General features: G+C 36.0%; 1 protein-coding gene across 3 annotated transcripts; it reads left to right on the top strand.

Annotated features, from left to right (window-relative positions):
* The first annotated feature begins 258 nt into the window (after nt 1-258).
* Nucleotides 259-6,723, top strand: LOC120269197 (receptor-like protein EIX2). Of its 3 annotated transcripts, XM_039276552.1 has the most exons (3): nt 259-319; nt 395-3,841; nt 4,389-4,430. In XM_039276552.1, exon 2 carries the CDS (start codon nt 475-477, stop codon nt 3,838-3,840), a length of 3,366 nt encoding a protein of 1,121 aa, XP_039132486.1. In that variant the 5' UTR covers nt 259-319; nt 395-474; the 3' UTR covers nt 3,841; nt 4,389-4,430. The 3 variants fall into 3 exon arrangements, with proteins under 3 accessions (XP_039132486.1, XP_039132479.1, XP_039132471.1); XM_039276545.1 differs by lacking the exon at nt 4,389-4,430 and adding an exon at nt 6,657-6,723 and having other exon boundaries at nt 297-3,841; XM_039276537.1 differs by having other exon boundaries at nt 297-3,841.
* The last annotated feature ends 10,687 nt before the right edge of the window (nt 6,724-17,410 follow it).

Genomic DNA, 17,410 nt, shown 5'->3' with positions numbered 1-17,410 from the left:
TGGTTTACTCATATTTATAAAAAAAAATAACAATAAATGCAGTCAAAGACGGCCCCCTACAAGGTTAATCCACTCTAGCTAAAACCTTCAATTTATCAATTTAATATGCACTTATATCCAATCACAAATGCCCCACGAAATTTCATGGAAATTTAATAACTCCTACCAAAACTTCTAAAACATGTAAATTGAGTCAAGTCAACAAAACAACCTAATCTACCCCATAAAATAATGCATATATGAATTTATTTTATTAAATCCCTTACATATATATAGCATGCATTTCTTGCGTCCAATTCGCTTCTCCGAAGACATTTGTGTAAAATTCATCTCTTTGATCTCATGGCTTGTCTCTCATTGTTGTTAGTTCCGTTTCTTATCTTTGTTGTCTCAGTATTCCCTCCAGGTTGCTATGTCCATGGTATAAGCTGCATTGAAACTGAAAGAACAGCCCTTCTCAGCATCAAAGCTGGCATGTGGAACAACAACAACAACAACAACAACAACAACAACCAAAGCTTTCTCTCATCTTGGACTGGTCATGACTGTTGCCATTGGAGAGGGGTGTCCTGCAACTATGAAACCGGCCATGTCACCGAGCTTGATCTCCGATACCGTAACGATGATCTCATACCAGCAAGTAAGTTGAACTCTTCTCTCATTCAGCTTCACCATTTAAAGCACTTGGATTTGAGCATGAACAACTTCAGTGGCTTCCCCATCCCAGACTTCATTGGCTCTCTTACCAACCTTGAATACCTTAACCTATCCAATGCCAGATTCAGTGGTGCCATTCCCCATACTCTTGGAAACCTGTCACGCTTGTACTACTTTGACCTTAACTCCAAAGCATCCTCTATAGTCCCTTATGTTGATGACCTCCATTGGCTCTCTGGAATGACATCTTTGCATCACCTTGACTTGAGTGGAGTGGACCTATCTAACGTGCATGCTTGGCTTCATGATATTAATATGCTCCCTTCTCTACTTGTCTTGAAACTCTCTGATGCTCGACTCCAAGCTGATGCTGGTGGTATTCATGATACTACCCTGCTTCATCATCTCAATTTCACATCTCTTCGTGTGCTTGATCTTTCTCAGAATAATAACCAGAACATCACTCTGCTTCAATGGTTGTTCAATCTCACTAGCCTTGTCGATCATCTTGATCTTTCTGATTGTTTTCTACATGGCAAGTTACCAGTCAACATTGGTAACTTGGGTAGCTTGAGAGTCTTGAGCTTGTCTTTTAACCTTTTTGAAGGAGTAATTCCAGAGTCCTTGGGAAATCTTGGTAGCTTGGAGAGACTTGATTTGTCACAAAATAATCTGAATGGTAGCATTCCGGAATCTCTTTGCAATCTTACAAATTTAGTTTACTTTGATTTGTATTATAATAAGATTGGAAAGTTGCCAAAGACCATTGGGAGGCTGCAGAAGTTGGAGGAGTTTCATTTGTCCATAAACAAAGTTCAGGGATTGATACCTGCAAGCATTGGGGATCTAAGAAACCTGCAATACTTGGATTTGTCAGATAATATGATCACTGGAGAGATTCCGGAATCCTTTGGTAATCTCACACTTCTGCAGCATTTTGATGGGGCAGGAAATAATTTCAGCGGCAAATTGCCTGAAACAATAGGGAATCTTATTCACCTGCAGATTCTAAATTTATCCGGAAATACGATGCAAGGAAAGTTACCAGAGAGTCTTGGAAATCTTAGCCAATTGCAGCAGTTTAGAATGGGGGGCAATGGCATCACAGGAGGTATACCAGAATCTGTAGAAAACCTCTCTAGCTTGTTTGTGCTTGATTTATCCGAGAACAACATCAATGGAACATTGCCAAAAGGCATGAGGAATTTATGCAAGTTACAGATCTTAGATTTTACAAGGAATTTTATCAGTGGAGGCATTCATGATCTTGTTGATGGATTGTCTAAATGCAGGGAGAACAAGAATGGCTCACATTCAGAAAGTAGTGAGGGTATGAACACATTGTCTCTGGGAAACAACAAGCTGAATGGAACAATTCCAGAGAATATAGGCCAATTATCTAAACTGAGTTTCCTGGGTCTCCCTTCAAATTCGTTGACGGGTGTCTTAACTGAATCTCATTTTGCTAATCTAGTAAACTTGCTATATTTGGATTTGTCCTACAACTCGTTGCAATTGAATGTAAGTGAGAATTGGAAGCCTCCTTTTGATTGTAATAAAATCATAATGTGTTCTTGCAAAGTAGGCCCTGTTTTCCCCACTTGGGTTAAAACTCAGACAAAATTGTGGGAACTTTGCTTATCAGATGCTGGAATTTCAGGCAATATCCCTGCATGGTTTTGGGATCTAAGTTCCTCTTCTCCGTATTCACTCAATCTATCAAATAACAATTTGGAGGGGAGGCTACCAGCTTCTTTGAAAAATTACTTTTTTGATCTTGTTGATTTGAGTTCAAACAGATTTGAAGGGCCATTACCTGAGTTTGCTCCCAGTGACGTTGTTATCAATCTCAACAACAACTCATTCTCTGGGTCTATTCCTTCTTCCTTTGCTGCTGATAGTGATGTTGTGGTCTTCTCTTTAGCTCATAATCATATCAATGGAAGCATTCCGCCCTTCTTTTGCAACTTACCCTACTTGGGATGGCTTGATCTATCTGATAATGACATGTCTGGGGAACTTCCCAGCTGCTGGACTTCAAAATCAGCCTTGAAAATTATTGATTTATCTGACAATAATTTCATTGGTAAAATTCCTGATGCCCTTGTGTCCATCCCCAATCTCCAATCATTACATTTGAGAAACAATGGCCTATCCGGAGATCTCCCCTTGTCCTTGAAAATGGCTAACAAGTTGGTCACTCTGGACATTGGTGAAAACAGACTCTCAGGTAGCATACCACCTTGGATTGGGGAAAATCTTTTATCTTTAACCGTGCTTCGCTTGAGATCAAATTATTTTGAAGGTGTCATCCCAGAACAATTATCAAAACTCTCCTCTCTTCAGATCCTGGACCTTGCACACAACAACCTTTCAAGTTGCATTCCTCATTCTTTTGGTGATTTCAAAGCCATGGTAGTTGCAAATCACAATAAATTGTGGTCCACGCTTTCTATTGGCGGTATGCTACCTACTGTTACTTATTCTGTAAGGGGCAGTCGTATAGATAGCTTTCCGTACTCAGAATCTCTCTTGATAAGCACAAAGGGCCTCCAAATGCAATACACCAAGGTTCTACCATTAGTCACAAGCATAGACTTATCAAGCAATAAGCTTTCTTGTGACTTGCCTGAGGAATTGACCAAACTGTATGGACTGTATTTCTTGAATCTTTCTCGCAACCATTTCAATGGAAAGATACCAGAAAGCATTAGTGACTTGCAACAGCTGGAATCACTTGATCTATCAGAGAACGATTTATTTGGTACCATTCCTTCAGGCATGTCTACTTTGAATTTCTTGAGCTATTTGAACCTATCCCACAACAATTTGTCAGGAAAAATTCCATCAGGAGGCCAACTTCAGACTTTCAATCCATCAGTCTATAACTGGAATCATGATCTCTGTGGATCACCTCTTCAGGATTGTGCTAATAAGACACATTATTCCCAAGGTGCTAACGAGGAAGAAGGAAAAGGAGATTGGTCTGAGGTGTTATGGCTTTACATAGGTCTTGCAATGGGATTCATAACTGGCTTCTGGATGATCATCGGTACCATTATTATGAAGAAAACAATAAGAATTGCCTGTTTCCGATCCATTGACAAAGTATATGATTGGCTGTATGTTAAGATGGTTATGTGCTCTCGGAGACTCAAATCAACTTCCTCAAGGAAGAACTAAGGTCAGGCCTGAGCTTTTACTCTTCCATTGCTAAGGTGTATTTATATAATGTACTATGAGCTGATTTTATGGCCTCCAGTAATTATATAAAATTAATATGACAGAACTCTTATCTTCAATAATATAAGTCATTGCACACACCATAACAAAATCATTTTTGGAGACCATGAGATTTATATTCCATTCTTTATAAAATGATTTACTAGTGCTAGATAATTTCTACAAATTGTGCTTAGTTTAAGAGGAGAGGAGGAACAAGATTTTGACCAACATGTTGTCTTTCATTTGCCTATCTATCTTGATTTCTTAATTCAATCAAATACCAGAAAGCATTAGCACTAACCTCCTTCAATCCAAGCACAGGCTAATGAAATGATATCACCATAATGTAAGCTTTAGAAAGCATTGGTCCTATCATCTTTTCTGAAAATATATTTCAAGATTGTTTGTTTTGTATATTATATTAAAAATTTCATGGTTAAAATAATATCTATTTGATTTTTTGTTGTATTGTTGAGGTTATGAATTTGTTGTTCTCAATTTTTCAGGTCCAAAGTAGCAAGTTGTGTGACCTAACAAGTTATATCAATAAAAGCAATGTTTGTATATTATGTTTCTTTTGTTATGAGTTTCTTGTTCATTTTGCATTTGAATTATGAGTTTGTAATTCGAATTATTATAGGATCTAAAATTGCAATGTGCTGAAGATCATTAATTATATGTAATTTGGAGATATAACATGTTATGTTATTTTACTGATATTCAAGTATTAGTTCCTGTGATTGATATTATACTGTATTTCGAGTGCATTCAAAGGGGTTCACAATTTGTGGGCATGTCGCCATTTGTCATATACGGCACTATTGTTGTGAGTGTTCATAATCGATCTACTTGAAAGACATGAAAACCACGCAAACTTATTTTGTCTACCTAAATGGCTAGCATTGGTTGCTTATCAACCCAGCATGCATGAAATTGAAAATTATGAGCCATTATGAACAGATATATTGAATACTTTGAATGTAATTGTGCATTTTGAAATATCATATTATACACTTTTGAAGAAAAGTCAGTTTTGTATAAACTAATTACTGTTGTCATTACACTTGAAACCTATTTTAATGATTGTTGTCAGATATTTAGAGGAATGCGGTATCGGTTTGAATAGATCGTACATGTTTGGGGGGTAGTTTTATGTAAGTGCAGTACATTGTTTTTTCACGCCCGAGTCCATTTCCTGGTTCGGGAGTGAAAGTCAAATGTCTTGTAGTGAAGAGAATGAGAATAATGGGAATTAGGAAATGTTTCTCTGTTGCTTTTCTATAAAAATCAAAATGCTCACAATGATTATTAATCATTACCGTATTGATATAGTAAAACAGGGTATGAAATCTCTTAGCATATACAACTGTTGGGAGACGTCATGCTTTCAGTCCATGTCCACATCGCGCATAGAGGCCCGATCTCCACTGGCTTATATATCCTGAGCATCCTTCCTCTAGCTGCGGTTATAGAGAAGTTAGGGTGGTGGTCCCTATATTAACATGGTATCCAATCTCTGTTAGATCGGCCAGTGTGATTGGGATCTTGGGTCCCAGTATTCTGTGGAGCCCGGGGAGGGTGTTGGGGACGCGATGGGCTCAGTCAGTAGTCCCACATCGCAGCATGGAGCCCGATCTCCACTGCTTTATATATCCTGGCCAGTCCTTCCTCTAGCTGCGGTTATGGGAAGTTAGGGTGGTGGGTCACTATATGTGACAACAACATGGTCATGAATATGCTTCCCAGAAAAATAATCACCAAAAACAGCAACAAAACAAGAACTAAGGAGGTATCTTCCCAATGAAAAAGTTGTATGAAAAATCAGCAAATTTCAATGAAGTTAGCCCACATGAACCAGTCAGATTATCGTAGGAGGGAGGTTTCCACAGAAATGAAGACAGTATGAAAAAATGTATATCAAAAAGTAAAGCTGAAACAGATAAATATGGTCTACAAACAGATTAAAAGCATCAATATGTTCTAACATTGATGTGGTATCATCTGTTTCAGAATTCATCATGTACTAACACTGGATTCAATTAAACCATATCAATTCATACTCATAGTTATCCCAAGTCAGTATCAACATAGAAAAGGATTATTCCTCATCATAAATCATCACAACCAATAGAATAACAACACTACTCTTGTCCGTGTTCTTCTATTAATGCAATCATGATTTTTCAACTCCAAGATCCAATACAAGATTGAATTGAAAGAATATCAATTGTAGTGTGGCCTTCATTCAGCAACAAATTAAGATAAAATAAATAAATAAATTATTCAGAAGCTCAGCAAAGGTTTGCAAGATTCCAGCTTTTTTTAATATAGTATACCACCAGTCAACCCATTAAAAATGCAAATCTCTACAGAAACAAGTTTTCAGAATCACATCAGAGTAAACCTTTTTAAAAAAAAAAGCCACGTTGATAAAAGCAAAATTAAGTCTAAGGAGCATTTTTTCACCTACATTTTTGTAACATTGGTCAAATCTCCAATCTCAGCAGGAATCGCACCTGAGAATCAATTCGAGCTCAAATCCAACACTGTGAGGTTTTTCAACAAGCTGATTTCTTTATCCTAGGAACAAATTATCACTCAGAACTCTGCATGACAATATTATGTTAGAAAGAAAATCTTTGGCAACCTCTGCAACTGCATAAGTAAGAGAAAGCAATGAATCAATTACATATAGTTATAACAGTGCTTGCTCAAAAATATTTTCTTCTTCTTTCTTTTCTGCATTAAATTATTGGAGATGGGTGCTTATGCAGGCAACAGATAGAGCAAGAGCTTGGGACAGAGATAATTAAAGCAGACATCTCCACAGACAGACCAGGCTATTTACTGCTGGTGATCTTAATGATGATAACACCATGTGTGAAGTTGAAGGCCTCGCGCACTTTGGGAGTGCCAACCCTTCTCTATCCCTCTTCGCTCAAGGGCGTGACCGACCCCGCTGGCTTGAAGACGTCTGCTCTTCATTTCATCTTTCGTTTTAAACTTTGTTTCTCCTTTTTAGTTCGTTGTAACTCATTTTGCAGTTGAAGGCCTTGCAAACTGTAAAATCGAGTTTACTGGGTAGGTGCCAGTAGAATGTCTGTTTATAATTTAGTGCTATTGTTTGATGCCGGAACATGTGTCCTTTTTCAGCTGTTTAACTCTTCTATTTTTGACAGCAACTAAAAAGTTCCAGATCAGTGTGCTTATTATGCGTTATTTTTAGATAAAATTTAACTATTTAGTTTGAATAGCCTTTTTTGCTCAGGGGAAAGTGCCGGTGCGGGTGCAGCAATTCATCAAACACTTGATTTGCAATGTCACAATGGCACATAACCAAGTATCTCAGGGGAAAGGCAATCAAAAGAGGTATACAAACACACAAACAATCAAAGGAGTGACATAAAAAAATTTTAACAAGGTGATATGTGGAGTTTGTCAGGGTGTGTTTTTCTGTGTGGAGCCCTTCGGGCTGATAGATTGGTTTGGAGCTTTGTTCATGAGAAGGGATTGAGGGTGAGTTGCAGTGTGTTGCTGTGAAGAAGAAATTAGAGTGGGGTTTGTTCTGAAGTTGAGTGGAGGGAGTTCATTGGTTTTCAAATGCCAGTTGAAGAGAAGAGGTTGGCCAACCATGGAAGGACATGTGGATCAATTGGGCTCTGAGAATTAGTTAAGTTTGAGTGTTGTGAGTTGATGTTTTAATAATAGCCGTAGGATTTCCTTTTAGTTATGGCCCCACCCATGAGATGTAATCTGAACCCTTCATCTATCTTTATAAAGGCTTGTAATGAAACAATGAAGGGTTGTGGAATTAAATTGGAGAAGTTAATGAGAGTTCTTTTCTTTGTTTTCTTGGTGTGAACTTGTCCATTTTCCTTTAATTTTCCTGTGAATTTTCCTCTGTGCATCACAAGGTTTGCCCAAAACAAACCTACTTCTACGGGAAAAACAAAGCTTCAATGTATCTTGGGGGATTACAAGCCTAGCAAAGAGAAAACAATAGCTCAAACAAAGCCACAAGAGAGGATTACAAAAATCTCATAATCTTCCCTCACTTCAAACAAGGCCTGTCAAAATCCAACACGACACGATTAACAAACATGATTAACCGTTGATTAAACTGGTTTTGGGTGAGACCTTAACAGGTTCGCATGGTAAACGGGTCCACTTGTTTAACATAAGTTTAAATAAGCGGGTCAGTGTTCGGGTGAGACATGCTAACCCGCTTACAACCCGCTTAAATAAAATTAATAAAAATAATAATTTTGTAAAAATAAAAATTTTGTTTTTAATAAAAAGCCAATAGAAAATATATAAAGTAATCTTTTCTTAACCCTAGAAGGAGACTGTTGAACTGAACGGGTTCTCCTCTCTCTCTCTCTCTCTTACTCGAGAACTGGAGTTGTTCACCTCTAGTTCCGCCATCATTAACTCGTACAGTTGTTGCCATCTGCGATCGTAACTCAAATCTGTAAATCTCTGAGCAGATCTATGTTAGATTTGAGTTATCCGGAGCAAATCTTGTGAGAGCTCCTCGCCTCCGCCATCGTTGAGTTGTTCGCTTCTCTCTCGCAAATCTTGGTATTTAACAATGATATTATTGTTGGATGTTGGATGAAAATGAAATCTATATTTATATTTTTTTCTGTATTTATATTTATAAAATCTATATTTTTTTTTTGTATTTATATTTATGAAAATGAAAGCTATCTTTTTCTGGATGGTGAAAATGAAATCTATATTTATATTTTTTCTGTTTTTGCTGGATGAAATAACCTTGGTATTGTCGTTTTTAAGTCAATATCTTATATCTAGCAAATCATTGTGTATTTATAGGTCAGGTTGTCGTTTTCTACTCTATGTCTTAGATCTAACATGGGTCATCATCCTTCATTATTTGCTCTGAGTGGGAAAAGCTCAACTCTGGTGAGCAATTCTTTGAAAATATCTGAAATTTTTTGTCTTAAACAGATGGATTCTTCCAAACACAATATTATAATTACTAATGAAGGAGATCAAGTCGGGCATGAATCTAATGTAGTTGCAACTCCAACAACACATACATCAACTGGTACAACTACGAAAAAAAGGTAAATCTAATCATAAACGACAAAAGACTTCAATAGTATGGAAATATTTTACAGAATTAAATAAAAAATATCCAAACGGCAAGAAACGTGCTACATGTAATATTTGTGGTATCAAATATATATGTGATTCTAGTCATGGAACTGGTAACATGCATACTCACATGGAAAAATGTGTGAAAAAAGACACCGGGGATATTGGACTATTACTTCTAAGTCAAGGTCAAGGATCTATGTTAGTGCGATCCACAAAATTTGATCCTGAAAAATTTCATGAGTTAGCGGTTGAGGCAATACTTGAGCATGATTTACCATTTCGATTTGTCCAATATGACGGTATTAGAGCAATGTTCAAGTATGCTTATGAGAATATCAAGATGCCTTCGAGAAATACTGCAAAGTCAAATGTGTTAAAAATGTATAAGAGAGAGAATGATAAACTTAAAATTGTGTTAGATTCCCTTCCTGGAAGAATTTGTTTGACATCTGATTTGTGGACTTCTATATCAACTAATGGGTATATTTCTCTCACAGCCCATTATGTTGATCTAGATTGGAAGTTACAGAAATTTTTTTTAAACTTTTGTCTCATGCCCCTTCCCCATACTGCTATTGCCCTGTCTGAGAAAATTTATATATTTTTGACTGATTGTTGAATTGAAAGGAAATTATTTTCTTTGACTTTGGATAATGCTTCTAGTAATTATTGTTTTGTTGAGTTGTTGAAGAGTCAACTTAACCTTAAAAATGCTCTCTTGAGGGATGGTGAGTTCTTCCATGTTTGGTGTTGTGCACATATTCTTAATTTGATAGTCCAAGATGGACTTAAAGAAATTGATGAATCAGTGATAAAAATTCAAGAAAGCATCAAATATGTTACAGGTTCATCGGGAAGGAAAAAGAAGTTCATGGATTGTGTTGCTCAAGTTTCATTGGAGAGTAATAAAGGTTTGCGAGGAGATGTTCCAACTAGGTGGAACTCAACTTATATTATGCTTGACAGTGCACATTTTTATCATCATGCATTTATTCATTTATAATTGAGTGATTCTAATTATAGACATTGTCCTTCTGAAGAATAATGGAGCAAAGTAGAGAAGGTTTCTAATTTAATGAGGGTGTTTCATAAAAATTTCACTTTGTTTATTCTATCGGCACAACATATCCCACAGCTAATTTGTATTTTCCCCAAGTGTTCCTAGTTCAACATACTTTGAAGGAGGCATTGACAGATAATGATAGTTTTATGAGGATAATGGGAAGTCATATGTATGCCAAGTTTGACAAGTATTGGTTAAAGTATAGTGTGATTCTTTCAATTGCCATCATCTTAGATCCTCGGTATAAGATTCAGTTTGTCGATTGGGCTTATACAAAATTTTATGGTGGTGATTCTTATGAGTTCAAGTGTGTTCAAGATACTTTATTTGAGCTCTTTGAATTGTACTTTGCCAACTTGTTACATGTTGTTCCTAGTACTTCAAGTATTGAGAAACAAGTTAGCGAGACTCAAGGTCTTGATGATTCTGAAAGCCTTTTTCAGGTAAAATATAATTTAGTTTGTTTGAATTGAATGTGATCAAGATAGTTTATTGTATATTCATAATTATTTTGTATAAAATATAGGATTTTGATAAACGTGAAGAAGAAGATTCTCCTGTTTCTCGAGTGACTGAGTTGTAGTTGTATTTTAATAAAAAAAAGGCTTGATCAAAAGAAAGACTTGGATATTCTAATCTTTTGGAAAGAAGAGCAGTTTCGGCATCCTATATTGTCTCGGTTGGCTTGTGATGTGATGACAATTCCTATTTCTATAGCTGCATTTAAATTTGCATTTAGTACTGGTGGTAGAGTTTTGAATAAATATCACAGTTCACTTTTGCCAGAAATTGTCCAAGCTTTGATTTGTACTAGAGATTGGATTCATGGGAAAAGCAGTAAGTTTGATTCCATTTTACTAGTATTATTTTTCTCATTATACTAATTTATGTGATCATTGATTCATTTATGTTTTGCTATGCTTAGTGATAGCTGATTTTGGTGATGATTCGGAAGGGGAAATAGATGAAGATGTTTTCGATCAAAATATGAAGTCTAATTAAACTATATCTACTCAATGTTCTAACTTCTAATTCTATAATTGTTCATGACTAAAGAGAGGTAATGCCAAGTTTTTGATACTTATTTAGTTATGAGCCTATTTAATTATTAATGTTATATAATATTTCATTTTAATTAGTAGGGCATGAGAATTTGATTGTTGAATCTGCTCGTTGTCGTGGAGGTGGAGATTTGATATCTTTCACTGGAATTTGTGGTTATTTGAGATTTTGGTTTGTAATATGATTGTTATTTCGGATTGTATTTATGATTTGTAATATGGTTGTTTGTTGGTGGAATTTGGATATTTTGGATTGAAGTTTTTACTTTATAATATGGTGTGTGCCGTGTGGGATGATATCTTTAAATATCACACTTATTTGTGTTACTTTGTTAGTTTTATAAAATTATATAATATTTTCAAATAAATAGATAAATGGTTAATTAGGTGACTTATCGTGTTAAATGGGTGGTAAACAATTAAATGGGTTAAACAGTTTAACTTGTCGACCAGACCCAAACCCAACCCATCCCAACTTGTTTAAAAATATTAGACTTGTTAAATGAGTCATGTCATGTTACCCGTTTATAAACGGTCCATGTTCGTGTTCTGATTTTTTACCCTTTTATTAAACATGTCATGTATGGGTTTGCATGTTTGTCACCCGTCACCCGTTTAACCTGTAACCATTAAACCCAACCCGACACGTTTGACACCCCTACTTCAAACCAATAAGGATATCACCGTAACCAGATGAGATCTCTAGGGGTTTCTCTTCTTTTCTCTCCTATTTTTCACTCTCTCTTCTTTCTATAAAGCCAGTCTTTCTCTCAATTTATAAAATCCTAGGAGAAATCTGAATTGTTAAATCAGAGAGATCAAGATTTGGGAATTTGAGTGTTTACATCTTTGTACTATAGATCTCCTGTCATGGCACTATTCACAGCACTTGAATCTCTTTTTATGTTTGAGAATTTGAGTTCTAAATGGAATGGATGCAAGGATAGTTGGGTGCATGGCATGTCCATACTTTGTCAAATTAAATTAAGGAATTTGACTACATTATAAAAATTTCATGCAGATATTTGGTAGTCGGTTATAAAACCAATTTAAATCATAATTGGTTTAGGTTGAACTTTAACAATATATTTCTATCATTGCTCTCATATGTTATATTTAATGACTTCAACAAAAATAAATAAATAAATAAAATAGAAAGTGATAGCCACAGTCGAAAGAATTTAGGAGTTTACTATTGTAAGATAATGTGAGAAGAAGCTCTATATTCTTATTAGGGTAACAACCCAATATATATATACATGATTGTGTAAAAGTATGTATAAATAGAAAGATACAATTTATTTATATACATATACATTATACATAAAGGTATATTACTCTTAAACGCCCCTCAAACTCACGATGGGTCATAAACTGAGAGTTTGTCAATTAAAAACTGAAATCGAGCTATAGTATGTGCTTTAGTGAAAAACTAGCAAGCAACTGTAAAGAGGCAACATACAGAAGAAGAATATTGCCAGCAAGATAATGATGACTAACAAAGTGAAGAGAGATCTCAAGATGCTTAGTGCACTTATGAAACACAGGATTTGCAACAATTTTGATGGCACTCTGGTTATCATCAGATAGGAATGGGGGCAAATGTGGAGACACCAAAGTCCATCAAAATATGACGCAACCAAAGAACCTTTTTTTGCTGTGGAGGACATAGCACCATACTCAGCCTTAGCAGTGGATAGATCAACAATGGATTGTTTCTTGCTTTTCTAAGAGATAAGTGAGTCTCCAAAGAAAATGCAGAAACCCATAGAAGATCTCTGATCAGTAGCATCACTTGCCCAATTAGCATCACAATATGCACACAACTCAAGTGAGGACGTGGCAAAAAAAAGTAGTGACGAGTGATAGTGTCACGGAGGTATCAAAGAACATGTATAAGTGCAACATAACGAGTAGATCGGGGAGCACTGACAAACTGGCTAAGGATGCAAATAGCATATGCAATATCGGGCTGGGTGATGGTCAAATTAACAAAAGCACCCACAAGTGCTTGATAGCGAGTAGGATCAGTCAACAGCTCACCATCAGAAGAGGAGAGAGGATGATACAACTCAATAGGAGGGGAGACAGTGTGGAGATCAATAATGTCAGCTCGTCGAAAAATATAAAAAATGTACTTCTGTTGAGATACCAAGTAACCTCGACTAGAATAAGCGACCTCAAGACCCAAAAAGTAACAAAGAGGTCCAGGTCTTTCATCTGAAACTCGATGTGTAACCGTTGTTTTAGAGAAAGTATAGTATCAACATCATCACCAGAAATGACCATATTGTTAACATAAAGAAGAAGAATATTGAGACCTCGAGTAGTCTGTCGAGTGAAGAGGACATAATTATGAGAGCTCTCGGTAAAACTAAGAGCAAGATTCACATTGTGAAAATACTCAAACCAGGCGCGAGGAGCCTGCTTGAGTCTATAAATAGCCCGACGAAGATGACATACATGCTCAGAAGGATAAGAGAAACCAGGAGGAGGAGCCATATAAACATTCTCCGAAGGATCTCCATGAAAGAAGGCATTGGTTACATCTAACTGATGAAGTGGCTAGTGACAAGCAACTGCAATAGCGAAAAAAAGATGAACTGTAGTCAACTTGGCCATAGGAGCAAATGTCTCCTTATAGTCAATGCCATACTACTAAGTGAAACCACAAATAACAAGGCGAGCCTTGTGACGCTCAATAATACCATCAGCTCAGGTCTTGATCCAATAGACCCACCATGCGTGATAGGTGTAATACCAAAAGGAAGTGGAACAAGCTCCCCATGTATGCATGCACTGGAGGGCATTAAGTTCCTCGGGTCATAGGTCACGCTAATAGGGATGACTCACAGCCTCACAATAAGATTGTGGCTCAAAATGGGAGTGAACAGTAGCAAAGAAGGCATGGAACTCTTGAGAACAGGTAAAAGAAAGAGAAATTGCATACCGGGCAGGAGGACGGTGAATAGAGGGGCCACAGGCCGTCTTTTGACCCGGCCCGACCATAATCACCGTGTCAAGTGACCTGGCAGGCCAAACCGCCAACCCGTAACCGGCCAGTACTGTAGGTTGGCCAGTCTCTCACATGCTTATTTTGGGAAAAACCCAGATCAAACCCAAAAGTCTAAGCAAAGTGATGGCACAAATGCGTTAAGGAATTAACTTTATACGTCTGCACATCTTTAACTTCTCTTAAATGATGAGTGCTTGTCGTTTATTTGTTCAAAAAATAGCATTGAAAGCAACAGTAATTGTTGATTGAGCAAACAAATCAATTTAATAATATTATGCAAGCAAAAAAAATGAGAGCCCATAGTTGCTGCGACATCTTTAAAGTGTGGAAGCTGAATACATTTTATAATTTCTTCCACTCTTAGCAAAATAAAAATAGAATAAAAAATTAAGAGTCTTGGCCATTAATAGTTTGAAACTATATGACTCCATTCCTTTTGACTCCTCTGTTTAATATATGCGCTAATGTAAAAGTGGCATATGTGCAATAACATTAGTTGCAAAATTAGATAACAAAATGAAAAAAAAAAATTGCATAGTCTGAAGATGAAAAGAAACAAATTTTTTTAATTAACAGTTGAAATGAATAATTTTTTTTTGGGACCAAAGCAAATAATGACTAAAATTTTAGAGGCCAAAGCCACTCCAATTTAGATGGTGAGCAGCACTAACCTAGATCCTTTTAAAGAACGAGAAGTAAGAGCAAATCTGTAGAGGTATTAACTCCGTGAAAGTTTGGAGTACTACTTATACAAGCATTATTAACTTAAGGTAAGTGTGTATAAAATATTAACTCCACTCAAGTCTCTTGACTAACAAAAATTTATCCTTTTTGTCAAAATAAAATAAAATAAAATAAAATAAAAGTTTAGAGACTACTAGCGGGAGTGATTTCTCTCTGCACTAAATGTATTGGAAATAAAAATGAATCTAAGCCATTAATTTAATATCTTATTATCACATGAGATGTCGAGGTAGTAAAATTTTCTCACCAGTTATTTTAATCAAACAAAATATTTTATCTTTTGGCGAAAAAATTATTTAAACTTCTCCTAGCTTTTAAGAAAACTAGCAAAGTGCTTACCAAAAGGTGTTAAGGATATTATTGGCATGTTTTGTGTGGGGAAAAATTTTGATGTACCAACGGTTGCTTGAGCTATTGGTACTGAGCTCCTTGAGTAAGGCTCTCATTTTAGAGGGGTCCTGAAATTAAAACCTTCGTAAGACGAGGGCAAGGTATTATTGAACTTGCCAGTGCGCTCCACATCTATACCCATCCTTGACTTAAACCTCAAATAAGGGTGCTTGTTGGCTAGTGTAAAATAAATAAATAAATTATTGTGTCACTATGTGCTATTTATGATACATTGGGCCATGAAGATTTTATTTTATTTTATCAAGAAATCTTATTTCTTAAAAAAAAATCTACACTAGGCAACCATAAAATAAGTTAACAAGCAGCTATAAATTTAGTAAAATACATCTTCATGTGCTTTCGTTTTAACTCAAGTTACCTGAGTATTTCCGTAAGTAAAGTTTATTTTAAGTGACAGTTATTATATTAATTTTAATTAAATTTATCTATTTAGTCATTTTTGAGTAAAAGTTTGCTTAATGGTATGCTTTTGCCTCAAATTAATTTAGATTTAAAGCTAAGAGTGGAATTTAAATTTCAGTAATTATTGTTTTTCTTCTTAAACTAAGAAAACAATAGAATATACTGTTTTTTAATTCTTGAATTAGATAAATTTATTTGTTTAGCTTTTTATTTCTACCAAGAAGAAACATTTATGTGAGTTTATATTAAATGAAAAACTAAAAAAAAAAAAACAAATACATATAGTTTAAAGACAATAACTGGATGTTTTTAAAAATTCAAATAAGAAATAATTTAAATGTCCTTGATGACTTTAATCTATTGTTACTTTGATGAGCACTTATACTTCGTCTCGAAAAATTTCTTGGAAAGTTCATATGCACTAGCTCTTATTAATCAAGTTGGTTGAGTGAAGTCAAATAATCAATTATTGGACCTTACACCTTATAGCTATAGTCAAGCCCATGGAAATTAGCTACACACCTACTTGAAGTATTTTTCTAGATGGTAGACATGCTTGTATCATTGAATTTATTGTGAATGAAATGGTTTAACTCAATATTGAAAAAGTGGATAAACCACATTCATCAGAAAATAAGAAAAACAGTACATAACAGATAAAGAAGAAAAAGGAGCCACAACTCAACAAAACATCCACCGAGTGGGAAGACTCGAGAACAAGAGAAAATAATAGAAAGAAAAAGCCCCTAAGGGAAGCACCGCTTAGGGGGAAAAACAAACAAAAATGCCCTAAATCGCCCTGTGGTGGAGGGGCTCCCAATCGAGTCCTCCAACTCTGCATCTCTGGCGTAAAGGAACTCAAGACTTTTCTTGACCTTAGACATCGCTCTTCTAGCTTTTGCTTTTTGAGTCGTAAAAATGCGTGCATTTCTTTCGAGCCAAATGCTCCAATTAATAGCCCTAAGAAGTAAATCCCAGAAGATAAGCAAAGGTTTTGACACAGTTCTCCTCCAATCTCCCCAGAGATCCTTGAGGGGAGAAGGGTCTCGACGGGATCCAAAAAGGTTCCCAAAGTAAGTCCAGGATATGTGATGCCATCGGACAAAGGATTAGGAGGTGGTCCGGTTTCAACATCGAGCATGACACATCACACAAGTAGGAGAGTGCAAAAAGATTGCATCTCAAGATAAAAGCTAGGTCTTCCAAAGTCGAATCTTGTTATCCCAAGCCAACCAATTAAAGCGATTAATCTTTTTAGGGCAACTTCCTTTAAGGATAGAAGGGGTCCAGTGACATCGCAACCCCCCATCATTTAAGAAGTTATAGAAGGTTTTGACTAAGAACTTGCCATTTGCCGTAAGTTTCCAACGCTTTTCATCAATTTTTGACGAGTGAAGCAAATTTAATTCATGTAGTAAGGAATTCATCGTCGAAAAATCGTTGGATGGGAAAACAGTTATTTGACTTGCATAATCTCTGACCGTTTCCTCCTTGTAATGAGCAGAACTAAACAGATGAGGCCAAATGTCTGCCGGCAAACGCCCATAAACCCAATTATCCAGCCAAAAGAGGGTAGAAGCACCATTTTTAATGATTGAGATGAGATTTTTTCTGAATGTGTGCAAAATGTGGAGGATGCCATTCCAAAAGAAGGATCACCTACCACACTGCTTATGGAACAAGTTCCACAAGGGGACCCTTTTAAAA

The sequence above is a fragment of the Dioscorea cayenensis genome, chromosome 2 (assembly GCF_009730915.1).
Source record: "Dioscorea cayenensis subsp. rotundata cultivar TDr96_F1 chromosome 2, TDr96_F1_v2_PseudoChromosome.rev07_lg8_w22 25.fasta, whole genome shotgun sequence".
Classification (NCBI taxonomy): domain Eukaryota; kingdom Viridiplantae; phylum Streptophyta; class Magnoliopsida; order Dioscoreales; family Dioscoreaceae; genus Dioscorea; species Dioscorea cayenensis.
Note: the sequence above shows the minus strand (reverse complement) of the source record. Positions and strands in the feature narration are given on the sequence as shown.

What these genes read in the sequence shown, in the direction of transcription:
- LOC120269197 (XM_039276545.1), top strand. Translation starts at nt 343, where the DNA reads ATGGCTTGTCTCTCATTGTTGTTAGTTCCGTTTCTTATCTTTGTTGTC.